The sequence below is a fragment of the Osmia bicornis genome, chromosome 9 (assembly GCF_907164935.1).
Source record: "Osmia bicornis bicornis chromosome 9, iOsmBic2.1, whole genome shotgun sequence".
NCBI lineage: Eukaryota > Metazoa > Arthropoda > Insecta > Hymenoptera > Megachilidae > Osmia > Osmia bicornis.
In genome coordinates this window covers 5,081,759-5,108,471 of record NC_060224.1, presented here as the reverse complement: position 1 = coordinate 5,108,471, position 26,713 = coordinate 5,081,759, and the positions used below count along the sequence as shown (strand labels likewise).

The 26,713-nt window shown below is 42.7% G+C and overlaps 1 protein-coding gene across 2 annotated transcripts in view; it reads left to right on the top strand.

The window, feature by feature from the left end:
• Positions 1-26,083, top strand: part of LOC114883112 — a 231,755-nt gene extending 205,672 nt beyond the window's left edge. For both annotated transcript variants that reach the window (XM_029200550.2, XM_029200551.2), the window contains 2 exons: positions 24,803-25,389; positions 25,626-26,083. In XM_029200550.2, the coding sequence (XP_029056383.2) occupies positions 24,803-24,841 (39 nt within the window). In that variant the 3' untranslated portion in view covers positions 24,842-25,389; positions 25,626-26,083. The remainder of the gene's footprint in view (positions 1-24,802; positions 25,390-25,625) is intronic.
• Positions 26,084-26,713: the final 630 nt, after the last annotated feature.

Sequence of the window (26,713 nt, the reverse complement as noted above, 5' to 3'; positions counted from 1 at the left end):
GGATATAATTTTTCTAATTAAAAAATAAAAGAAACAAAACTTATGCGAGAGGGGAAAAAATAATTTCTTTCGAAGCGAGGACAAATATCTTCTGCTCAGTTTGGCTAAAAATGCTTTGAAATTTAAATCACCCTTGAAATAGTAGCCGCAACGTATAGCCTTCGATACGACCATTAAAATGTCCATATGCGCATGAAATCACTTGACCATTGTTATCTTTCCCGGAACAAAGGCGGGGGCGGAGGGTGAGGCTGGAGGTGGATTTTCCGGGACGAACCACCGGAAAAGCAATCGCAGAGTAATCTGCGATGGATGCGATTAATTTCTCCGAACAATAATAGGCGGGAGGGAGTGTTGCTATCTCGGCCGGCGCAGACGATGGCCATTCATGCTAATCCTTGGCCAGAGCCGACGGTACTCCCTATGCGAAGGTCCCTGTCCCTCCCGATTCCTCCATTCACCTTCTCCACGTTGCATTCGCCACCTCTTCCTACCTCGTTCCGTTTCCACCACCGCCTCCACCTTCGACTCCGCATCAGCCGTTCGAGACCAATGATGCCAGACTATCGATCCTTACTTCAAGAGGAGGGTAAGAGGTTTGAACTCGGTATTAGGGCTGCCGTGAGCCAAGGGGAAGTGTCATTCGCCCGGCGTTCCCTAAATCCGTAGGTATGCCGGCCAACTCTCTCTCTCTCTCTCTCTCTCTATGACGATTCTGTCGAAATTAGAAAGCGTATTTCACCTCGCTCCAGCTTGAAACACGCCGGATTTTGCCGGCGTCTTATTCAACGAGACGCCTCGTAGACGCTGTATGCACTGCACCAACGAACACTCTGTGTACGTTTGGCTATATTTTAAAATATTAAAGATGGGAAAAAGGTGGTGGAATAGAAGTTTGAGAGAATAGCATGCAATCCTTGAGGGTGAATATTTTGTAAGATTTGGAACAACTCGGAAGGGTGAATAAATATGATGGGACTTGGAAATGGTTGTGGAGGAAGTAATATTAGGGGGTGATATTAATGGAACTATATTTTGAATATGTAATTAAAAATATAATACGGGAAATTTTATTTAAAATAACCATATACAGAAAACATTTTTTTTAAATTGGTGGCAAATTAATATAGCAATTGATTAATTGATATTTTAAAGTTCTTACAATCCCTTTACTATTATTTAATTAAAGGAAAAGGATTCATATCACCGTATTATTCATAAAATTTATAGAAGCTCTTCTTTATTCATAATTTTATAACAGAAACATAGAGTACCAACTTACAGGAAGATCATCTACAAGTAAAACAGGAAAATTCTCTCGGCGAGTGATAATATTTAGCTTTAATTACTATCCGTCCGTAAACTCGTGAAAGGAAAACAATACTCGAGCCGCAACAAAGGATCGTTTTCGCTTTAAGAAGTTTCGTCTCGTGAAATTGATATCCGTTTAAGCATAAACTTACGATCTCGTTAAAAGTCGTAAAAGTTACACGATTCGTTTCATTCGCGAGTCGTCCGGTCGTTACGGAGTCGCGAGGAACCACAGAATGGCAAACTTGGCTACTTACGTTCGGTACTCTCGTATTTCCGCTATTCCGGAATCACCTGAGCTCTTTCGGGGGTTTTCTTGGCTTCCGTTCTTTTCGCACGTTTTGGCATTCGACGCACGCTCGAACGCTCCGTGGCCGTTCACACGTTATGAATATCCTCGTCGGGCCAATCGCGCGTGCGTTTTCTTCCGCGTGCTTTCATGTTTGCTCGTTTCCGGTTCGGAAATCTTCCCGCGTTATATTCTCCTTCACAGAATCATTCTTCGATTCGACGAATCACGCGGCTGTATTTTTAAACAGTTTCTTTCGTTCTTTTATTCATTGAAATACTTTCGCTCGCTATTACAGAAAAATTGAGAATGTGCAGAAAATCGTACAAAAATGTACAAATCATTCTCATTCAAAAATAACGAAATTTCTCCTGAATATATAACCGAATTTAAAAGGTCCGTCTCCATTTTAACAGGATGCAAACAAACTTTTGGCCGTTCCTCGTTTTACTTAAATCCAAGCGAACGCTTTTTGCCACGATAATATCTTCGTTATCTCAGTTTCAAGAGGCGAATCCATGCCCGTCAGCAGTTCCATTCGTAATCGTTTCTCGGCATACTTCTGTTATTTCTCTGGCCATTCGAAATGCTGCATAACGCGTATCGAATCGTACGGTTATCGCGAGAAGAACGGACCTCGACGTGGGTAGGGAACCGCGGTCGAAGGATGAAGGAAGAAGCGAGAGGATGAAGGAATAAAAAAAAAAAAAAGAGACAGAGCAAGGATCAGGATCGGAAACGGAGGCGGGCTGGTGTGGGTAGAGGTTCTTGGCACGGCCTCTCCTTTCTGGGTAAGGGTAAGGGTACAGCCGCCATCCATTACGGGCGGCGCATGACACCTCGGGAGATATATCGACTCACCGCATCCTCGAATTGAATCGAATGCCGCCGACAAAAACACCAATGAGCAAAATAGAACATTGTGATCGATGCTTCGGTTGCCGAAATTTATCGGCGAATGAGTTACCGTCGCTGGCACTCGCACACCACGGTACAACGCACCGCGGTACCACGGCCACGTCGCGACCCCCACCGCGCCGATCCGTTTTCCCTTCCGACAGCCAAAAACATCGACGACTCGCGACCGTTTCACGGTAAACAGTTGATCGAACCTCTGCGAATCTGGCTTTTTACCGAGACACACGGTTGACACGTTCCCGTTTGTCGTTTTTTTCCGGGTTAACGATCGTTGATTTAACCCTTTCACGGCCGCGGATCCGTGTACCGGCTTCGATGAAATCCGCGTTGGGGACCGGGTACTTTTATGCAGGGTGTTTCAAAATAGATGTATTATAAAAATCGAGTATTCTACCCCTTGTTAAGGGAAGAAGACCTCATCAGTTACTTCAAGACTTAACAGTTGCTCTAAATTATACCTGGTATACAGGGGACCAGTTTAGGATTCATTTCAAAGCGAGTTGATTAATTCAATAATTAGTAAAATAGGTGATAAGCGATTAGGATCTCCTTTAGGTTCTCCCAAGACGAAAGATCGCTGCTCCCTTTGCTGCTCCGTTGCACCCAAGTGTACCAATCAGATTATCGAAATATCCTATAAATATAAACTCTTCGTGACTTTCTTTTACTATTCCGCACGCTTCGACACGCAGCGTGTTACAAGGCAATCCTTCAGCGGTTCCAACGTTTCATTGCGTGTCGTATATAATTTGTTGTTGTAAACGCTTCAAGATAAGCTAGTATTTTCTTGTACCCCGTTAATAATTGCCCTGAAGAAAATATATGCTTTTTTCTGATAAAATTCCTCGAGACGATTTACGAAACCCCGATGCAGACAGACGGAAAGTTCAACAGAAATGGTGCTTAGTAGCGCGTGACATAGTTTCCCTATAAACCGCGCTCTTCACGGCGATCTTAGCTTCCGCGGTGGCTTAACTGGATCTTCGTGTGTCTTTCACCGCACGGGAAAATCCCTCGTTCCTTAGCGAACCGGTAGCGAACCGTTCTCTCAGCTCGTATACACTTCCGGTAGGACTGTTGGCGTAATATACGGGATTAGCCGGAACTAACGTACAAACAGAAGTTTCACTTTCAAACGAGACGCGGCGGAGGGACGGCGACGCGGCACGGGGTGCTGTTGTCGGAAAGCCGTATTAGCAGCCTTGCGCAAGTGTAAACATCACATAAATCTGCCACGCATCACTGCCACAGCGGCGCGTTGTACCGAAGTAACTGTAAATACCCTGGCTGACTTTGTAGATTATCCCTGATAGCATCGTCGACGGGGCTGCAAGAATAACGGGTAGAATCGTTCCCCGCCGAGCCACGGTACGACCCTATTAACCCTTTCGTTACCAAAGGTGACTGCAGTCAGCCGACAGTATACCTTCGAAACATTTTGCATCAATCGGTAACTATGATGGAAATCGTTTCATTGAATTATTCTTAAGTCGATAGCGAAGGGATTAAACGCGACGGAAATCGATGAAACAACGTAATTTCTTTGTAATTAGTCGATCCATCCGCGAGAATAATCGTGGAGTAAGGAAGAAAAACTTGGAACTGGATGGATCCCTCGTAGAAAGGAATCCCTTGGTAAGTTGAAACGGTAGGACAGAAGGTTGGCATTCAATCAACCGACGACTAGTCGGTCGGTCGTAATTGAAAATTAAACTGTCTTATCTTCTGTCGCCTGCTGGGCCGTGGCCTTTTCCTCTTGCTCGATGCAGCATAGTCGTGACTGGCTTTCCGGGCCTCCAAATAACCATTTCCAAGGAGTGAATAGTTAATTTCCTAAAGTTTCAGCTCGGCCGCCTGAATGCCGCATTGATTGGTACTCCAATCAGTTAGGGGTGAGCTTGGATGGCTAGGGGAGGAGATCGTTCGGGATAGTCTATGAGGTAGTGGGCGGGGAGGGTGGATGAGATGGAGGATGAGTCGATGGTGGCGTTGGAGGTGATGAAGGGAGTGAAGGATGCACCCTTCTGCGGCGTTGAACCTTCAAGGCAACGGTGCAGGGGCTGGGAACGGAGGAGGGCGAAATTGAGTCTCCTAGAGGTGATTATCATTCGAAGTGGATCGGGCCGAGGGTAGTCAGCTCATCCCCTTCGCTTCTCTCTTCCTTTTCTATCGTCTCACTCTTTTTTTTTTTGTTCTACAACGATCGCCGGACTAGATTGCTTTCATAAAATCCATTTTTAATAGAACCGAGCGTAATCAACATACGGCATTGTCCTGGGCTATCTCGCAGCACCGCGGCCGCAGCTACGATTATCTCCCATCGAGATTTCAGTAATAGCCTTAATAACCCTCGACTGGTTAAATTGCGTTTGCGTTTATACGATGTCGGTAAGTGTTGATCGTTAAACGAGCTTAGTTATCCTGGAAGATTAGTTGTATTCTCGAAACAGCAATACGTAGAATTAAACTCCTAAAGCCAAGTGTCAACACGTATACTTCGAGATTTCTAATCAAAAACTAATTCATCACAAAAAAAAAAATGGTCCTATCTAATAAGGGTTATAATATATCCTCGCTATCTTGTCCCTGAACGTATGTGAATGTTCAAAAGGAAACGAGCGACGCGTAAGGAAGCAGCGTTTAGTCGGTCGAGCTCAAAGTGTCCTCGATCCGTAACCGGCCCACTAAATCTTCCTTGGCACGATCAAGGGAGCTTTGAATTTCGAAGGAGGAGCGGTCGGTGCTGGCAGTACCGCCGACGTTCCTTCGTGGATCTTGACCGACCGATCTTTGTGACAACTTGGTAGGAAGAGTTCCTCTTGATCCTGCTTGTTGGAAGGGAACACGGTCTAGAGGAGGGTGTAGTGGTAGGGGGCTAGGTTGCTAGAGGCACTGGCTTGAGGAGGGAAATCCATCCAAAGCTTTCCAAGAATGTTGGAGCGATAAACTCCTGTCGGAGCTCGGCGGTATCTCTTGCCGGCAGTAGCAGCTCCAGGAGGCGCAGGGCATCGCGCCAAACCAGTTTTAAATGCGCTCTTAAATTTCAGCAACTTGCGACGAGCCGTAAACCATCTCGCCGGCTCTACAGGGTTAGGCTGCTGCTCTTGTCGTATTTGGCTGGGCCAAGTACCCGCAGAGTTCCTGCGATGGGATCTGCCAGCGGATCCTTCGTTCCTACCACCCATCGTCCTGCGGATTACCTACCATCCTAATCCAGATACCAGATTCGATCTCACTTTCCCCCGGTGTCCCCTACGTCCACCGATATTTCCTTTATTCCGTTAGCCTCCTCCTGAGAATTTCCACCTTTCATTCGCGCGGCTTTAGCCCTAACCCTCTCGAGGCTTTTCATATTCCTCCATTTGCATTCTGATTTCCAGACGATGGTTAACGAAATCTGATTAAAATGTTATTCTATCTCCTCCCGAATAAGGATGATCATCTCTGCAGAATTAGTTCTAATTTTATCCGTGTACGATGATGAAACTTCTGAAAGAACAAACCTGGTTTATCCAACAACAACAAGGCTGTATTTTCTTAACGTCTAATCTAAGAATACGACGGAAAAGCTTTCACGCAAGTTGTTGTCAGCCAACGATATACGGGGTGGTTGATACCGGGGGTTATCCATAGAGCGTGGTGTTGTTCAATCACGCGGATTAAGTTGTCCCATCGTCTTGGGAGATGGGCAGAGAGTATCGCGGGCAGATTTAACAAAGAGGGGTACAATCTCGATTTATCGTCGTCGTGAAGTCTGGCCGGTTATGAAGCGGCGTAATGAAATTCTCCCACGTAAGTATATACAGTGTATATGGGATAGGTCTCGTATGAGAGAGCGGTCTACATCTTAATGCCACAGGCCCATAACAATAACCGCCACGAAACGGGCAAGTAGCCTCAGCGGCAATAACACCGTCTGGCTTCACCGTGCAACACCAGGCACCAACCTACATATAACCGGCCCTCCTGGATATCTCGAAGCAATTACCGACTAAGAGACTGGGGCCTCGTTAAGGTAATAGTGTCCATTATCTTGGGACATAAGGGAAGAAGTAAACCAGACCTCGAACGCACGGAACGAAAATAATCAGCGCTCTTAACCTACCGAATGATAAGATGTTTTCATCTATTACAGATACTTCGTTTTTTCTTATTTCTTTATTTCAACTGATAACAGAATGGGGTTAAGAGAATTAGAGCCAAGGGAAGTTATTTTCATTTACTTATCGATGTTAATGGTTAATTTCAATTTTCAGATATAATAGCAAGCGTAGAACGGTAATTATGATTTCTAATTTAATTTTTTATCCATTTTTTATTATTTCAACTGATAACAGAGTAGAATTACCGAGAATTAGAGTCAAGGAAAGGTATTTTCATTTACTTATCAATGTTAATGGTTAGTTTTAATTTTAAGGTAGAATAACAAATTTAATTTGATCACTTTCTTTACAAAATTAATATAATATTAATTCTATTTAGAATCTTCTTTAGTGTAATCGGTCAGTATCTCCGCAGACAGGACCATCCCAAGCGTAAGCTCTTCAGCATCGCCTTTGTCCACCCCGGTGTCCCTTACATTGTCATCGTACGTTTCCCCCAGCTCCTCGAACGGGAACAACAGAGCGATCGTCCCCCTTCGGTTTGCGCAAAGCGATCGTTCACGCATTATGATAATCGCGATTGAGCGGAATTCAATGAGGCGGATCGGGCCCTAGATTCCGTTAATGGCGCGAGCTCCAGTGCCGTTTAGCTGCGGGCGATAGTAATGGGCTTGCATCGGGTTGCGGTTCTCGAGTGGAGACGCGCCGTCGCACACGGGCCTCTTCGGCATCGTCGTGTCTGCGTTCACGTCGTAGTTATTGTCGTCGGCATCGTTCCCGTGCTCGTCTACCTTCCGATCCCACCTCCCATCCTCTTCTTGTTGCATTTTACGGGACAATCAAGCAACTAATGTCGAATAGATTACGTAGACTACGCGTGGAAGCGGAGCAGACTGACGAAGGGGCGAACGGGGTGTCGTAATTCGGGAATATCTGGCCGTGGGAGACTACGGTCCGCAAGCTGGCTTGCCTTTTATGCCAAGTGGTATGTTCGTGCGGATGGGTGGGAAGGCAAACGAGGCTGGAGCAGAATAAAACGGGGCTACGGCCTCGAACGATAGGAGCTCGAGCCTTGCAAAGGACTCGGTAATTAAATAGAAGCCACGTTTTTTGTAAGAGGAGGAGCGGGATGAGACGAGCAACGGAACAGACGAGAGGAGCGGATGTAAAGCGGCCTGTTATTCATGAATTTTTCTTGATTAGCAAGGCCCAGCCAGTGGGAACAATTTTTCCGGGACACGTATTACGAATTAGACGATTCTTGGATTCTTCAGAAATTTTTTTCTTTTCTTGTTTAGTCGATCACGTTATAGCCATTACGGTATGGCGGACTTTAACGAACCCGCTAACCACGCTGGAAGATCAAAGAGACCTGATAGCTTGCTGCAGATCGCGGCTGCTTTTCCTTTTCTAATCTCGGTAGGAATTTCTGTTTGCCTCTGATCGTGATCACGATGCGAAGATCGCCTTTGCGAAATCAGTTAACCGAAAGAATTCTAACGGCACCGGGGATCTTTAAAGCCGTGCCTTCTCGTTATCTTTCGTCCCTCCATTCGATCGTGACACGGGTCTAAAAATGAGGAAAAATAGGCTTCTATTTTCAGCATAGTTCCAATCTTATTCCTCCTACCGGTAAATAAATAATTAAAAATCCGACCAAGTCGTCGCTATTAATCAGAAAAATCATGAAACATTAAATTAGGGAGTACACCCTGTATACTATCTCCGAAGATGAGAGCCGATGCTCTCGGCAAAGTCTCTTTCAACGAAGGACCCGCTCGTTATGAAAAAGCTGAAAGCAGATGTCGCTTAATGGACACACAGATACAGATACGAGCGTAAGCCACGAGAAACTGCAGGCAGATCGCTTGCTGTAGGTGAAAGAAGAACGAAGAAGTTTGGCGAGAAACAGCGTTCGATGCAGTTGTTAGCGACTGTTCGCGACAGGAGTCGCGGAAGAGAAAGAACGGTCCGCTTTCGAGACGGTGATAGGAAGAGGCCGGAAGATAGGAGAGATCGGTGTAACGCTCACCTTTTTTTTTTTTTATCTCTCGTCGAGTCGAAAATGTTAAGGGAAGAGAGACGTATCGAGATGAAGTAGAAACGGGCGGAACGCGAAAGAGGGGTTGCAGAAAGAGAGAGTGAGGAGAAAAAGGAGAAGAGGGTGGCTGTTGCTGTTGCGACCGCGGCATTACCTCCGCACCATTAACTCGCAAAACTTTCCGCTTGAATCTTGTTCTCGACTCGACTCGTCTCCCCTCTCTCTACGCGGATGCTTCTCTGCTCGTGCTCACCCCTTGGCCACCGTTGCAAGACCGAAAAGATCCCCTATACTTTGCAAGTGCTACCAAACCACCGGACCAACCGGTGAACCACCGCCGCTCAGAATCCTCTATCTGACTCCATTTGGAAGTTATCAACATAAATAGTGGCTTTGTAAACGAGCCTGGTCGAGCGGACGATTCTTCCTCTGTTTCATACTCGCTGGCTATTAACACTGTCAGTGAACACGTGAAATTCTTGCAAGTAGTATTTAGAGATCTTCGTCTGGTTGAACTTTTCCAAGTTTTCCAAGCAGTGAATCAGAAAGAAATAACGTTTGCCAAGGTACTAGATACATAACGATCGTGAAGCACGCGTTTCGTGGTTATTTAGTATTTGGCAGATACACCATCGTGACATCCGTTCGTGATTCATAGGAGAAGTATTTAATTTCGCTTTTCGATTCAACGTGCCAAGTTCGGTCGGTCCTCTACTAGTTGCTTCTGTTTGGAATTTGAACAGGTGTAGGGAGACTTGTGGAGGAATTAATTTCTGCAATTAAATTTTAATTTTTCTATACTTCATTTTACAAACTTTCTTTTTCACTATTCAACTTTGGAGCCATTCATTTGGATATTATTTTTAAAACATACAAGAATTTTTTATTAAAAATTAAAGTGCCTAATTTTAGTTAAATGTATCTACGTAATTAGTATTTCTTCGTGAAGTGTGTTGCACGTACGTTTGAAGGTAGATATACCAATAACCTGAAGAAGCCGATCCGTATCCACGGACAGGGATAACTCCGTTATGAGGAAATTCGATAAAATCCCGCTAATATAATCACGCTCCATATGGTTGATTAACCCCGGGGTAGCTGGCAACCCTCTGAGGATCGTCTTCTACTTGCGGGAGGTGAAAGAAGATAGGAGGGTTTAGGGAGCCTGACTGGAGAGCAACGTATAAACACGAGCCCTGGTCTTTCCAGCTGCGAAGGAGGAATGAAGAAGAAGGGAATGAAAATCCGGACGATGAAGAGGAAGGGAGACGCGGCAGGGACAGGTATAGGGGATGAAAAGAGAGAAAAGGAGTAAAAGGAGAGTACCTGCTCGAAACTCGTATCCGAAGGGAGCAAAGAGGTAGGCTTTGGATTATTCGAGGCACGGCGACGATCTTGAAGCGAGCCGTCTATGTATTGTGAAACTAGCCTCTATCGATCGAACCGTTGGATTATGTCTCAGCACTTCGATTCACGATGATTATTTTCCTCTGTTTAATCTGCCGCTTATACAGAGTGTATCGAAAATCACGGTGCTACTTGAAAGAGGATGTTTCTTCAAACAAAAGTTAGAGGAAAATATGGGATGACAGTTTTCGATGCAAGCCTTGATTCTCAAGTACCAAGAACATTGTGGGCTGATAAATAAAAAAATTAAGGGTAATTAAAAATCTATTTTAAAAAGGACATAGAAAAAAATGTAGGGTTATTATCTTGAAAATCTTTTGAAATGAATCAGCTATGATAATAAGAAGAATACTAATTATCACTATAATGTATGCAAGTAATTAAGATGTTTAAGTTATACAAATCACTCTGCATAAGTCTCATTTTGATATGCCCATCGTTATTGTTTTCTGATGGTCTAATTTATGTACAAACTGCATCATCGATTGAGAAAGATTACGATAGAAAAACAGTAGTTACGTATCGAGAACGGAGGAAGAATCGACGAAATTGAAAAATAAGTTTATGCCGGTCATATAAGTGCAGTTCTGCATTTAGGAGTCATCAAACTTTATCATGCCAGCTCCCCTCATAAAGTTCCTCGCTCGTGTACCTCCGTTAGGGAAGATGAACGTTTGCGAGCAGCCGTATCGTTCAATTCCTACTTCGTTTTGTCAGGTTTTGAATACCCTTTCCGGCGATAAGAGAAGACGAATCTAATCTTGGAAGGACGACGTTGAATGCCTTCTATGTCGCGATCGATGGCAAGTGTACTTTTACGTCGATAGCTTTCTCCTGGTATTGGCTAGGTTCAATTTTTCCTTTTGTTCGATGTTTATCTTGTGCTTAGACGAACCCTTGCGCATTCATTTTAATGAAACTCTTTCTTTGTGCAAAGAAAAATTATTTATTTCACATTTATGGAGACATAGTTCGTGTATTTTTAATACATTGAATTAAAACAAAAATATATAAATTATGTGATAGGTACTAAATAGTTTAGAGTCTGTAAAGTGTACAAATTAATTAATTTTCTGCGGGGAAAAATAATTTCACGCCATAAAATATTTTAAATATGGTAACAATATTTGCCTTCATTTATTCCTAATAATAAGTATCAGTTTCAATGGAAATTCCAATTAGTGAGCTGGTAGAAATTTTACTTATTAATATTGCCCCACTGTAGTGACCTGTTACCGATCAGTGTTCTTCATTCTCCCAAGAGTACCCTCTGAAACTCGCTAACAAGTATCTCTCTCACAACGCTCGCATTTGTAGTTCAAATTTATCCATACGCTAGTGAATAGCTTCTGGGATGTTCCGAATAGGCATCCAGGTTAATTCGTGCAAGACCGGCATAAAGTGTGCTGGTATAGTTTCCGGTATAACCGCGGAAACTGCGAGAGCACACGAGAGTCTCGCGGCACACCACGGAAACCAAGTACGGACCTTGATGGTGCACCCTACCTGTCGACCGTTTCTGCCTATTATACTATTTCTAATTAATTTACCGACCGAAAATGTTTTCTCATCTTTGTTTTTTCCCCTGCTCTTCTCTCTCTCTCTTTTCCTGCTGTATCCAGGCATACTGTCCCACCCTTTTGGAGCGGGATTTCTCCCCGCGGGCTCGTAACGTGCGTAACAGACAACAGAGAGGAGAGCAGCACGTATTTCTCGATGTTGGGGGGGTCCCTCTCGACGTCGGCTGCCGGTCTGCGAAACGAGAACGCTGGCCAATTAACAATGCGAACATGACACCCGCGCATTCGACCAACCTCCGCCCAGAACCGAAGCTGCCCGGAGGCTCCGTTGCGTATATTTAAATTCCATTATTCATAATGCATGAGCAACGAGAGGAGTCTGGAACGATGGGCCTGGCTAGCTGGCTGTGCACTTTTTTCGCTGCTGAAAGTCCCGGTCGAATTAAACAGCCGCCTCGCGGATCTCCGCAGGCGCTGCTTTTTGTCTAGCCCTTCCCACCACTCGTCCGTCCGCTTACCCCTGTCAGCTTTACCCCAGGATATCACCGAGACGACGCGAGGGATGGCCGCGATGTTTTGCCACGCTGCTCTTCCCGAAAATTCTCTGTTTTACCTGCACCGCTTTTTCCGCCGTACGCGATCATTGTACGAGCAGGTAGAGAACGACGCGAGAGCGTTTCCGTGTACAGAGAAAGAGAGAGAGAGAGAGACGTGGCCCCAAGGCGAATTCAGATATTTATTCTTCGATGGGGGTAAAAACGGGGTTGCTCTGTCGCGCGGTCGGCTGAAATCTGCGCGACAGAAACACCGTAACCACCGACGCGGAAACATTACCGCGAGTTGCAACATATTTTTAGAGAAACCGCGTTCACCGAATGCCTCGACGAATCAACGCTGAAATAATGAATTATGCTACAGCGGTGTTATATTTTGTAACAAAACTAAACATTTTTCTTGGAAAAATAGGTCATTAATTTTGATTAATTATTTTTATAATTGATTAAAAAATCGGGGGTTCAGTTCCTGGGCAATATCTAGAATTATAAATCTTAATACGCTTTTCGATTGAAATTACCATCAGCACTCCATTTACAATATTTTTCTTCTCAAAGTAACGCGCATTAGCATCCGTGAATTTTCACGAAGGGTTTACCAGGCACGAAGGGTAATCGTACCGAGTCGAGTATTACCGGTGTTCAAATATATTCCCGGGTTCGTTTGGAGGAAAGTATTCGTGGTGGTGTAACGTAAAAATAGAAGGTTCGGTCGTTCGTGCGATGGGGTTCCCGATCGAAAGTAGAATATACCATTACGAGGTCGATTATCGGCCAGTTACGGTGAATTCCTCAGGAGTATCTTCGTAGAACCGTGGCAGAGATCCTTGGTGAATTGCCGAAATAACAGTATACCGAAGGATGTAATGAGAAACCGATAGTATCGGGAGGTAGCAGGCGCGAAGGATCATCGTAAATTCAGACCAGGTTATCCGAAATGTTGTCGATACGGTTTCAGTATCGACGAGGGGCCGTCATCTTTGTGCTTTCGTGTGCAGCCACTCGCCGCACGTGTAACTGTTTACCTCGATTTTTATCGGTTTTATTCTCGGTCGAATCTTACGAGCGACACGGAGAAAAGAAACAGGGGAATGTACGGTTTCAACGGCAGCTGGTGCTCCTATTATTTTGCATTTTGGAAGGTGACGCCGCGACGCTGGGTTTTATTTAAATCTCTTTCGACGTCGTTTCATTCTGTACCGAATGCGCTTAATGCCGTCCGCTTCTGTTGCGAGAGACAGTTTTGTGTCTATTATTCGACTTTCTTTATCGATCTCACGGCGGAAACCGTGGCTTCCGCTCGAGGTAAATAGGGGAACGTCGGTGGAAAGTTACGGGGAAAATTGGTCGAACAAAATCGCACCGCAGACGAAAAGTGTTGCTTTCAGTTGAACATGGCTGTTTAATTGTATTTCATTTTGGCTTGATGTATTTTTAATTTTTAATAGGTTTTCTGTTATTTAAATTCAGTCATAAAAAATATTCTTTTTGTTAAAATTCTACAGCGGCATAAAAAAATTATTATGCTATTCAGTATAAGAAATAAAAGTTTATTTTTGAATTTTAATGTTCAAAAGACAGCATACATAATAACTTCAAAAAGAATTCAAAAATACATATTTCTAATTTCATTGAAATTGTATCTACTAAACTAATATTCAATTCAATGATTAACATTATTTTTATATTAGATTCACTTTTGCGCCTGTTTATACACCCCTCGCTTAATAAATCATAGAGCAAGCTCATTAATGAAACACTAGAATCCGTCGAGTGATTGACAAAATTAAACACTGTCAATTTAGAATCTAATTAATCTTATTATTCTCTACAATGCGCAAAAGTAGTTTCCAATAGTGTTTGCAAAATTAATACCTAAGTCATTAAGAATACCTAAGAATAATTAAATTATTCGGAGCCTTTGACCCGAAAATTCGTTTAACATATTATAAATATAGGTGGGAGAAATGAAACGGAAGTGTAGATATAACTTCATGATAAAATTTAATACGGAAAGATAATACAAAATCCAATTACAGACGCTTCGTAATTAAAAATTGAGTTAGAACACTTTTCACAATATATTTTTTATGACTGTTATTTTTTTCATTGCTGGTTAGATCCAAATTTGCCAAATTTCTACCAATGCCCTGGGCGATCTAAGATCTGAGTTTTAGGTCGAAACGAAAACGTTAATCAGCGGGGGTAGTTTTCTACCGCAGAAAGTCGCGATGACTGGACGAGGTCCTTACTTATAAACGCTAAAAGTAGCCTAGTTCGTGGATACTTTAGCCACTCGTTATAAAGGATTACGTCACGGAGACGGTGGCAGCAGAGTCCGGGAATATTGCAACGAATGAACTGACCTCTCCCAAGACGCTTGGGACTAGCTTGAATTCCAGTATGGGAAAGTCCGCCGGGAAATGAGCCTCGACGCCCCCACTACTTCCAATTAAAAGTTACGCCGCTGTTGAACCAGAGTTAATGAAGGAAATAGAGAAACTACAGCACCGTCAGCCCCGCCTCTTCCTCCAGCCCTTCGCCACCGTCTCACGTTTCCGCTCATTGATTTCTTTTTTCTTCTTCCTCCCTCTCCCTTACCCTTCGATCTCCTCTCGTTTACTCTCGCTGTCTGTGTTCCTTTTCCTCGTGCCTCCCTTATTTCGTTTCCCTCGTTCATCGGGAACGCAGATTGCACGACAGCCTCGGGAGCGAAGAGACACCCGAAGAAACTGCCGTTGGGAATAGGCAAGAAAATAAAAAGGAAAGAAAAGAAAAAGAGGAGCCACGAAAGCGAAATTGAAAGGTTGTATCGGGCGGCGATTGTAATTCCTCTCGGTAGCTTCAATCTTCTTCTTTTATCAGGTAAATAGCGTCTGCCACGCGCAGCCTCGAAAATACGCCTAGCGCGTCCCGTGAAATTGAAGTTTTACCCCGGTCTGGTTGTCTCGCTTCTACCAGGAAAACTTCGCCCCGCCTGCTTCACCGGATTTAATAGTCTGGCGATAAAGCTATTAATCTTTATTAATTTCTAATTAGAAGAGTAAAAGTTTCAGCCTCGCGAAATAGCTTCGAAAGTTTGTGCACGCGAGCGTAACCGTCGAGGGTAGACTTGTTTTCTTACAATTATCCTCGCGATTGTATCTTTTCACCCGAAGGAAATGAATCTTTAATCCGATTCGAGGGACACCGTCGTCGCGGGGATGCAAACGTTACTTTTTGTTGTTTCCTCACGGCAGAAAGTGATTTCTTCTTTCTTCAATATAGTCTTGGGACTATCGAGACTCAGTGCTTTTATCGTCGAGCCATGGTTCTCTATTTATTTAATACCGTCGCGCTACCGGAACACTTTCTTCCGAGCGACGAACTTGCGACACACAGAACAGCCCCCGGGTATGGCTACCCGTCTTAGAAGAAGCTCTTTTGTCGCGCCGCTGTCTTATTTACCTTTGTCCAATTGCAGCGGCTGCCTCGCATCAAATCATACCGGCAACGTGTGCTTTCGTTCCTGCTGATGTTGGCAAAGGCAGACGAAATTTTCGGGAAGAATATATTATTTTGGAAAGCTTCTTTTTATTGTCCAAAGTTGAGGCAGATGAGTTAAGGGAAGTCAGACATTGCACCTTCACCTCCCTCATAGTATAGGTAAAGATGCATCCTCAGTGCATTCTTGCAACGTATGAGTGTTTTTCAGGATTCGAAATTTTTCACCAAAATCAAAGTCTAACTCCCCTTAATGAATTGTAGATTCATTTCAAAATTTAATTTATAATTTCTACAATTTTATATCTGTATATAGAAGTAGGTTATCTAAAAGTGAACATTTTTCTTCCATTATACACATGTTACAACAGAAGGTTCACTTCCATAGAAAGAAAACTCTGGTTCACATACAGATCTCTGAAAGGTTTCTACTTATTAAAAGGGACTCGTGTGGCCTATATTATCACCCCTTTGAAACTGTACGATTTTTATCGTGTGCAGTGTTTCAGAAACAGAAATACCCGGTTGAATAACAGTAGTAATTTAAAAAAGCTGTATATATTATTATCGCATAAAACATTTTTATTACAATTTACAGTCGACATTGTAAATGCAATATCTTCCTCGTTTGCCTTACATATTCTACCATTATTTTTCTACTTCAATTCCTTTCTATTCGATCATGTCCCGGATGTACCAGCGTTCAGATAAAAAAAAAAGAATCAAAAGTATTCATATTCAACCACGATTGTACATCGTTTGCAATGTAGCTCCGCAAACCTTCGCTCGTTTTTTCCAGGCATTCATTACGAGAGCATCGCGTGATCATTTAGCGAAACTCTTGATAATAAATAGGCGCACGAAGGGATGAAATTGAAATGGGACTTGGGATACGGGTATTGAAGCGTCGCGTTGGATATCTTGAACGATACTGCGCGAAAATGATTGGGCTCGCGAATAAACTAGACGAATTTCACGTTAAAAGATGGAATTCCAGTGGAGGGCTCTTGATGCACGAGTAATTCAGATAGGAGAAAAGATTGAAGTTTCTCGAGCGGGACCGCTGAGAGGGAATTGAGAGAAAAGGAGACGCAACGCGGAGGAAAGGGGGTGGGAAAAGGTTGGGGGCGAAGAAGCACGGAAAAGGAAAGGGGCGAAGGATATTGGTAAACACTGTACACTCTCTTCGTTCCCTCCGTTTTCTACCGTCTTCGCCAAGGATTATTCCATAATCCAAATACTATAAATACCCGACCAGCACCGCTGCGCCAAGCTCATCCCTTTGGATAAGAACCTTAAATAAATAGAGCACGAATGTTAAGGAGGACTTTATGTTATTTATTTTGTATCGTCAAATACTACCTCGAGCTGTTTTAATAATACGTTTCATCGATCCCTGTATGTAGGTTGAGTCTGGCTAGTCTGAACACTTCAGCTCTTTAGGGATGTAACAATTTTATGAACAATTTTATTGATATCTTTATTTTTAAACATAAATAGCTGATGTAAATTAATTTTTCCTTAGAAGAAAAAAAATTGTTTCAATTTTTCTTGCTATCGAAAGCAACAGTGATATTCAGATTTTGAAATGTAATCTCTCTTATTTGCCATACAAATGTAGTTCTCGTTTAGATAACGATATCCCATGAAGGATTTTTAAATTGAATCATGAACGAATGTATTGCCGGATGAATCAGGGATTTCGATTTCTGCTTTTCGACTCCGGCTAGGTGTACGAATCGATCACCCTCGAAACTTCGAATGTCGTAATCCATTTTGATGCTGTCGAAAGACGAAATATCCCTCCTCGTGGAACTTGATACTGGTCATGGAATTCGTTTTCCGTTCCTTCCATTACTCAGCGTTGTTTCCTCGATACTACGGCTGACTTTTGCGCACCATTTCTACTGTCACGTGCAGACGTAAATCGATCAGCTACAGGAACTAGGCCGTGCTTCTACTTTGTTTTATTTTTTTTTTCTTCTCTCCTTCTTTTTTTTTTTTAATTTCATCTCGCAGTTTGCATGTGAGTAATGTACGCCATTATTTAATACAAACTTCGAGCGACGCGTTGAACGTATTCGTCGATCTGAATTAGTTTAATTACAGCCTACGATTTTACACGAGTGCGCAACCCTTTTTTTATTAAGCACTTTCGACACGGAGGTAACTGAAAAATAACGAGGGTCACGATACAATAAATTTCTAGTTAAGGTTCGAATACGTTGCTTTTCAATTTAAGTGGTTTTTGTAATAAAAATAGAAAATTTATGTAATACGTTCTCTTAAGTAATAATTTGTTCATATTTTCAAAAGTAGCGAAGATAATTAAGGTGATCGAAGTTATTGGAGCACCCTTTATTCGTCGAATGTATTTACCGGTTTAGGTACACGGAATCGAAAATTTATGAATCTCTCGACGATCCGTTATCTGAAAGGCAATAAATACAGTGAACCAACTGCGCATCGATTAAGTACTAAGAAATATTATATGGGTCAGCGTGTTATCTTCGCAAACACATACAACCGCCTGGGGCGGTTTCGCGATCGCCGGGCAAAAAAATGTTCCTGCTAGCTGTAAATATCCGTAAAGTATGGTCTCATATTTTGAAAGGCGGAAGAAGCCTCCACTCCCGACACGCCCTTCTCCCTCGTCCAACGCTCCATCCGTTTTCCAACTCGCCTCCCTTTCTTTTCAAACCCCCTGAAAAACCTAGCAACACCCCAGCCAACCTGGTAGACACAGCAGCGAGAAAGTAGCCGTTTTGCCTCTCTGAAAACTGGATAATGTAGGTCCCGGTTGTACCGGTGTAATATAGTCAGCCTTGTCCTGGTCCACGTTCCCTATAAAAGGCAACGCATTATTTAAACCTCTTACCTCCATTCTTTGTCCAGGGCATTTCCTATTCCCTGGCTTCTTTGCTGGCTTATCGCTAATAATTTATGACGCTGGCAAACAACAGCTATCAGCACCCCCGCTCTCACTGTCCGATCGGTCATCCGGAATACCGTCCTCCTCTCAGCCGGTGCAGAAAAACAATTTAACAAGATTTAGGTATAAAATATACCAAATATCTGCACGGTGTGGTTGATCCCGACCACGTAACGTCGTAAATCACGACATTGTTGGATCGAACGGGATTCAATAGTAGCGATATTATATGACGATAAATAATTGATTGCCGTATCTTTTGTACAACATTGTAATCGATCTTCTGATTGCGCTTTTCACGGTTTGTTGCAAATCGAATGATACGACTCGTCGATAGGAGTTTTTGTAATCTGAAGGGAAATTTATTAGGTATTGTTATGCGCGATACTTGCATGGGGGAGTACAGTGATCTGTAATATACGATGGGAGGTGGTGAAATATTACAAATTAGTATTCTATAAATGGCAGGTATTGGCTTAGAGGGATTTTGTAGATATTTATAGAAATGAAGAGGACTTCCAAAAAAGGTTAAAAATATTTTTATTTTGTTTATTTTAATTACAAAATTCCTAATAATATAGGTGATGGATTCAAGAGTCACTCTCTCATGTATGGGTAAATTAATATTTACCTTATGTTATCTAAAATTTTATTTCCATTCATCACGCTATTTCTAAATCCTCGTTACACTAACAGAGATAAAAAACACAGTCAGGAAATTATAAATGACTCTTCTGTAAACCTAGCATAAACCAGTTACAACCTAGCATAAACTCATTTTCTATCTTCCATCAAATTGCATTATTTTTGAAATATCAACTCGTTTGCAGTACTTTGAAACTCGTATCGTCGCGTAACCACGATTGTTATGATAGACACTGCATTCGATTTTCCTGATCATCCCCTGCGTATCAGGTGGGCTGTACGAGGTAACCAACAGAGGGGGAGGAATCACTACAAGTATCTGCGTCAGGCTGTAATTCGCCCAAGCTGCTGAGTACTCTCGATAATTCTCGAACGTGCGATGCATCGAATCCGTATTCGCACACAGGCTGGACGGTTTGTGTGAGAGGGGCACAAACCTAGTTACAAGGCTGGTATGTATGGTATCCGTGATCGGGAGTTGGATCCGATGCGGAATTCAAATGGTTCGGAACTGCGTGGCTATTTTTTTCATCCGGAATCGGCATTCGCAGGCTGCAACGTTCAAACAGGAAAAAAGTTATTTCGACGTGCGGTCAACGCTCTCTCCCTTTCCTCCTCTCTCTTTTTTTTTCATTTCGAAAGACAGATTTGACGGACAAAATTCGACTCGTGAGTTATAAAACGCAAGAGAGTGGAACGAACGTCACGCCAACGATCGTGTAAACCTCCCCTAGTTTACCCCGACATTTTTCACACGAATATGTACTTACATTTCCGTGTTCTCGACCTGACGGCAGAAAAAATATTCCGTGATTATAATAACACCGTTTGCACAAAGGGTGAAAAACTGAAACATATTATTTTTACATATTTTATTTATTCACTACCATCGGTTCGCAGTGAATATTCACTATCGTATTTGGATAGTCCGGCTTTCTCATCATATTATAAGTCAACCTCCAACAACAAACACCCCAAGTCCATCTATTCCTAATAATTCATCCGAACTAGTCATCTTTAAACCTCGACCTCGTGATCTCATCCCTTACCACTCGTATCTTTCTATTTTCCGATTCTATAAAATTCCCAACACTTTTCCCTCCGAGCTGAGATTTTTCCGAACCTTCTAAGGGTCTACGTTTGTCACGATGAATACTGTCTTGTAAACTTCCCTTATATTTCGCGTTGCGATTAAAGTAAATAAATATCGCGAGTGGAATACAATATTTTAAAGAATATTCTACACGATACACGTCCGCGTTCATTGTATCAATCAGCTAATTAATGAGCTAAACGAAACGAATTCGATGAAAAAGGCTGAAATTACAGAATCACGCAGGAATATTAATCACCATGACAAACTGAACCGTTTATCTGGTATCGTATATATCCTCGTTGCAGCGTGAACGCGTAAATTCAATATTTGCCATGGATGAAATACCCTTTACTTCCGGTAGCGGGTACGGTGTCGGGTCGCAGCGTCTGCACTCGAGACAGAGTGGCAGATCGGAGGAAGCTAACGTAGACATGGAGCCTCGTTTAGTTTACCTCTTGCCTGGCTTTGTAAACGCTGCTAGCACGTGTGTACACATATCATCGAATGTGACTCGAAATCGAAGCAGCCCGTGGACGTGACGCAGTGATGTAACGAAGCCCGGAATATTTCGGGCACCTGCCGTTTCCTCTGTTTTATTTATTTATCGTTAAGCTTCGTCCAAAAAGATTACACACGTCGCTTATGCTTCCTCCTATACATACGATCCCGAGGATCAATTTTCTTTTGAATACATACTATTTATGTGCAGTCGCTCGGATAAAAATTGGAAAAAAAAGGGGAAAAATACAGGAGCACTTTTGAAATACATTTATTTTTATTTAAATAGAGTATGCAGTGATGGATATACAATTTTCTATAATTGCCTTAGCAATATTCAGGTTTCGATTATTAGTTTTAAAAATATTCTAAAAAATATTACATCTCGAAAGCAGGAATATTGAATACAACGGTGATTGTTTAATAATTTGCACGCAAACTGCGGCCGGTTACGCGCACCCCGAGCAAATATTAATATTTCTCCCCCGTCTGTTGGACGCCCGGCCCAATTTAAATCACGATTGATCGTTCTCCGGGCCCGGTAAGTGGCATTACATCACCGTAATTGACAATCATTACGGCGCACCGACACCGCTGACGTGCCGCAAAGCAAACGCGAAGCGGTTTGCGTCTGATCTGCGTAATATATGGCGAGCAATAACTTCCAATTAACCCCCGACGACGCAACATCGATAAGACAGCCTTTATTTTCCCTGTATCCACGAGAGTTCCATTAGCCTGCCATTTCCAGCAATGCCACGCCATACGGTATGAACGGTGAAACCGTTTCAACCGACGGCATTGATAGCGAACGCTCGCATATATGTATGTCCAGTCGGCCACGTTGGGAAAAGAAGAGAAAAAGGAAATAAAACCTCGGGGTTGGAGGTGGAGGGTTGCGCTCGGTTGCGTCAACCAGAACCAGCGGAGAGTTCGCTTTCTCGATCCCATCAACGGGTTAAATGCTCGTCCCATTTTCCCCTCTGTCCTGTTTCGGGATAACGGGGAAAAAATTTCATCTTCATGGTATCTAATAAAAGAAGTTTGATCGGAAAGGGTAGGGCACGCGAGACTCCTGAGCTTGTCGTTTCTTCATGGCAGACGACGGTCATCTTGACTTTACGGCACATAAAAGGTGGCACGATAATCACGCTCGTCTCGTTTCGCGTATTACAAGTTTCGCCACGCCGGTGCTTCGAAGTTAACGCGTGACCCAGAATCGTTGAACCTTCTATTCGCGATGACAGCGCGAACAAGGCGTTTCGACACCTTGCTATTCTTCGTTTCAACAACCTGGTACGTCATTTGAATATTTCATCATTTCCTCGAGCATGGTTTTCAACTAATTGTACTCCCGATAAATCAGCGGTTAAACGCGATGCTGATTATAGTTGAACGAGTACGCTTCGATCGGGAGGATAATTAGGTACTCGTGTTATGACGAACAAAATTGGTTAGAGAACGGATTACCGCGAGAGGCTATCTCCGCACCAACGTCAATTTCGCGATAATTAACGCAACGGCTCGAGCCAGCAGTCATAATTTCCCAGTGATCGATATTTCGAAATCACTTTAGCCGCTCTTAGATTAGCAATTTTTTTCTTTTCAACGGAACGTATCGAGGTTGGTAATCGCGCGATTTGACCAAGTTACTAGCCCATCACGATTCCAATTTCAACGAGCCGGATCGCATCGTGCGGGCATGTGTGTATCGGATAGACATCGGTCCTGCGAAACGAAGTTTCCCGTAATTCCGGGTGAAATTTTCGTCCGCGATGCCCGGCACAGCGGGAAATTCGAAGTTGCTGATGCCGATGGGGATTTCAGAAGGTTTCCGTCGTTGGTAACGGTGTAAGATACTTTTACACCGTCTAACGGTACATCCTGGCCTCCAGGAGCAGCTAGCGAGCAGGGAAAATCCAATTGGCGAATTCCTCGGCGTCACTGGACCGCGAAATGGGGTGGCAGGCATGGCCGCAACTGCTTCCATCCCCCGGGGTAGTGATCGTGACGGTAGTGGGGCTCGTCGTAGCAGTGATGTTAGTGGTGGTGGTGTTACGAGATCCGAGAAGGGCTTATAAATTGCATACGATAGCGTTTACCCCACTCATCCCTCTCGCCATGCTGCTCCGACACCCACGTGTCCAACGAAGATTGCGCTTCAACCTTTGCAATTGATTTATTTAAGGTCGTAGCTCGTTCTTATGGAGAAGAAGGTGACGATTTGAAAGAAAATGAATTTCTTTTAAGTTCTAATAAAATTCCAGTTGGTATCTCTTATTTTTTTATACCTCAAGGTATTTTGAAATAATTGGTGTTGGATATATTTTTATTTTATACTCGAGGAATTAATATTTTCTATATTGCAACAAGGGCTATCTACGTTTTCTAATTTCTAATAAAATTCCACCTGTTATCTCGAATTTTTTTATACTTCAAGGTATTTTGAAATAATTAGAGTTAGATGCTTTTTAAAAATTCTAAACTTTATTTTATTTTACACTCGAGGAATGAACATTTTCTACATTGCAACAAGGGATATCAACGTTAAGGTTTTTTTAGAACAAAGAAATTTTTCCCTTATTCCTCGCTCAAAGAGGTCGTCCTCGTCCTCTGTTAATCCAGTCCGTTTCTTATCTCGGAACGACGAGACGGCGCGTGGTCCCGGCGGAAATATCAAGTGGCAGCAAGATGGCGAAGAAGAAACAGCCACTCCACAGATCGCAGTGGAGAGGCCGTGTTAGGTCCATCTGGTTCGGGCTTGAGTGTAACCTGCCGGCCAGATTGGGGTTTCTTGGCCCCTTACCAAAGAGGCAAAGCGAAGAGTGGCAGTGGCGGTGATGGTAGCGTAACAGTTTGCCCGTGTTGAAGATGGTGTAGGATGCGGTCTGGGCTAGAAGATGACGGAGAGCCAGAACAGGGATCCGTAGGGTCTTAGGTGGAAAGCAGAGACGAGGGTGGAGGAGACCGGTAGCACATGGTCTCCGGTCTACATGCATGCCGGTGTCGCCTGGCCCTTGCGGCGGTTCAATCCGCGTATTTACCTACATTGAATCTTTGCCAACCTACAATTACCGGTTACCCATTCTTCCTGCCGAACTCGTGGTTGCCTGCTTGTTCGCCTGCCTCCCCGACGAATCTCAATGCCAAATTCACGAGGATCGCGTGATGCCTAGCTTCATCTGCATAATGTGCTCGCGAGGGATATGTATACGTGCTGTCGAGACGATAAGCCAATCCTGTTATTTTCCTATCATCCGGTGAAAATCGAAGCGCTGCGAATTGCGCGATCTTTTTCCAACCGCTCGCTAACTCGTCCTTGCTTCTTAGAGTAGGTAAATGACAAGTGTTTCATTCGAGACAGAGCGATTCGAAGAACGAGATTCTTTGAAATATTCCAAATATTAAATAGAATTTCGAGGGGAACCTACATTTTCGAGACATTAGAACAAAGATGATTACAGCAGCAGGAATCATATTTTTCCTCGCAATTGCAATAGTCCATGCGATGCATTTTCTTCGAGTAGCAGTAAAATCAATCGCAATTCAAAGTTCGAACCATCGAGTATGAAACGCGTTTCGAAACTTTTCGCGTACGATTGCACATCTAAACTTTCTTCCTGCGTATATCGAATTAGCTCCCTATCGCGAGCTTCTCGAGAGGAAGGGAAAACAGAATCTTTTCCAGCAGAGTCGGAATAAGCACGTAGATGACGAGAGTCGAGGTTGAAGCAAGCAAAAGCGTCGGTGAACACGTCGCACAGTAGGTATTTTTAGTGAAGAATACTTAGAGACACAAATCAGATTTTCAGATTTTATTTCTTATTTCTTGTTTTACAGAATTATGTTATTTTATTACAAATATTACATTATTCACGAGTGTCATTATCAAAATATAATTTGAATTTTCAATAAATTTATATAATTAAAATTTAATTTTTAACACTTGCGATATACAAGATGTTACAAGTCAAATGTTTATTTTTCTATTTTAATTTTGTTTAGATAATTCACAGTGAGTCGTCGACGCATCTGCACGAGTAGGGACAGGAAATTTCGGTGCCTCGTTTTGGCTTTATCGATGGCCTGCTTGTTCGTTTTGCGGTCTGTACAGGCTCACTTAACAACTCATAAAGTCGTCCACGTGCAATTCGGCTGCAACCTCGTAACGGCATTATACCTTGTTGACCTCGGTCAACCTAACACGGGGAGTCGGTGTTAGTGGCCGTGGCTGCGGCGGCATCGTCGCCTGGAAATTGAAACAAATATTTTACGAGGGTTCCGGAGTTACGACGATAATAATTAAAAGGTGGTTCTTGCTCGGCGTCCGAGCGTCGCGCATAGGATATAAAGCCAGCGGCTCAGATATTGCCGTCAGCCTGCTCCGAGATGTTCGAGATCTTTGATCTACGGAACCGCCTGGTCTTCCGCTGGTTTTAATTACGAGCCCGGAACTACGAAGAACTTTCGATTAAACGCGTAAGAACCGAAGCCCCGATGAACGTTTTAGGAACTATTATTAGAGGCTGAGGTAACCAGGCGCAACGGACTTTACGATAAGGGAACCAGTTTTACACTTCGTTCACCCTACGGTATGCATTATTTAAATACTCCAAATTAATTATTGAAAAACACGTACCATTTTAACGAGGAATTATAGATAGTGCTGTTGTTATCTGATAGAAAAAGAAATTTGTAAAAATGACAAATCCTTAGACAGCATTGATCCGTGTTTTTCATAGAATTTGAAGAAATATAAAGCTTCAAATTTTTGTTACAAGAGTCGACTCGATTCCTATAACGATGTGAATGATCACGTTTCTTTCAGAATGTCTTTAACCCTGCTACGCGATTTTAAAGGGTGCCTCGAACGATCTCACGGACTTATCCGCCACGTATCGCGCTGCTTCCAGTTATCGGGGATCATTTTCAGCCCCAAGGGGTTCGAGCGAGCCGGCTTAAAGCGAAACGAATCGCCTTCGATACAGCCCATACGTGCACGAGAAGTGGAATTCTTTTTGTTCCATTCCTCACGATACGGTGATACGATCATGTCAATGACTGTAGATGCAAAAGACTGGACATTCCTTTGTTTTCAAAGGGTCATGATTTAGGAGATTGCAGGCACCCGTAGATGAGGTTAGGTCTTCATGCAGAAAACACAACCGATATGATAATCACACCTGTTTCACCAGTCCCTGACATCTGAAAAGACCCAATTTTCACTCCCTTTGATTCTATTATTATATTTTTGTTATCATTATTATAATTGTTTGACAAACTTGTATTCACTTCATGCACCTTGATAAATAAATTATTTTAAAAAGGCAACTGAGTTTATTTAATTTAATTTATCCAATTTCGTTTCTGAGTTTCTAAATAATTTCTTTTCTCAGTTATTTATTTAATTGACTTAAAATCTTCTATCATTTTAGTTATTCAATGCACTTAACTTCTTTTCTCAGTTATTTCTGTATACAACATTCAATAACTGTTTGATCTTTAATAAATTAAAAACATAATATGCATAATTAAAACCAAACTTAAATCAAAACACAGTAATTACTTCTCAATATGAAAAGTTTGACCTATGGAAGGAGGTGCGACCTCCTCAGTCTTATAGCGACCGCCGAGGGATGCGGATTAACATATCAAACATATTATAAGTGTACTTCTAATTAATTTTCAGAGTTTAACCAATTTACTTTATTTTTATTTTATCGCTTATTGAATAAGCTCATCAAAGGGGAATAAAATTTATGATTTTATCCCTATTCTGGGCCTCGATTGACCACACTCTTTATTTAATATTTTATCCTCCCTTATGAGTCCTGCTTCACTTTTCCCAGTGATTAATTATTTTATCCTTCTTTATAGACCAAACCCACTCTTCCTAATTTTTATTATTTTATTCCT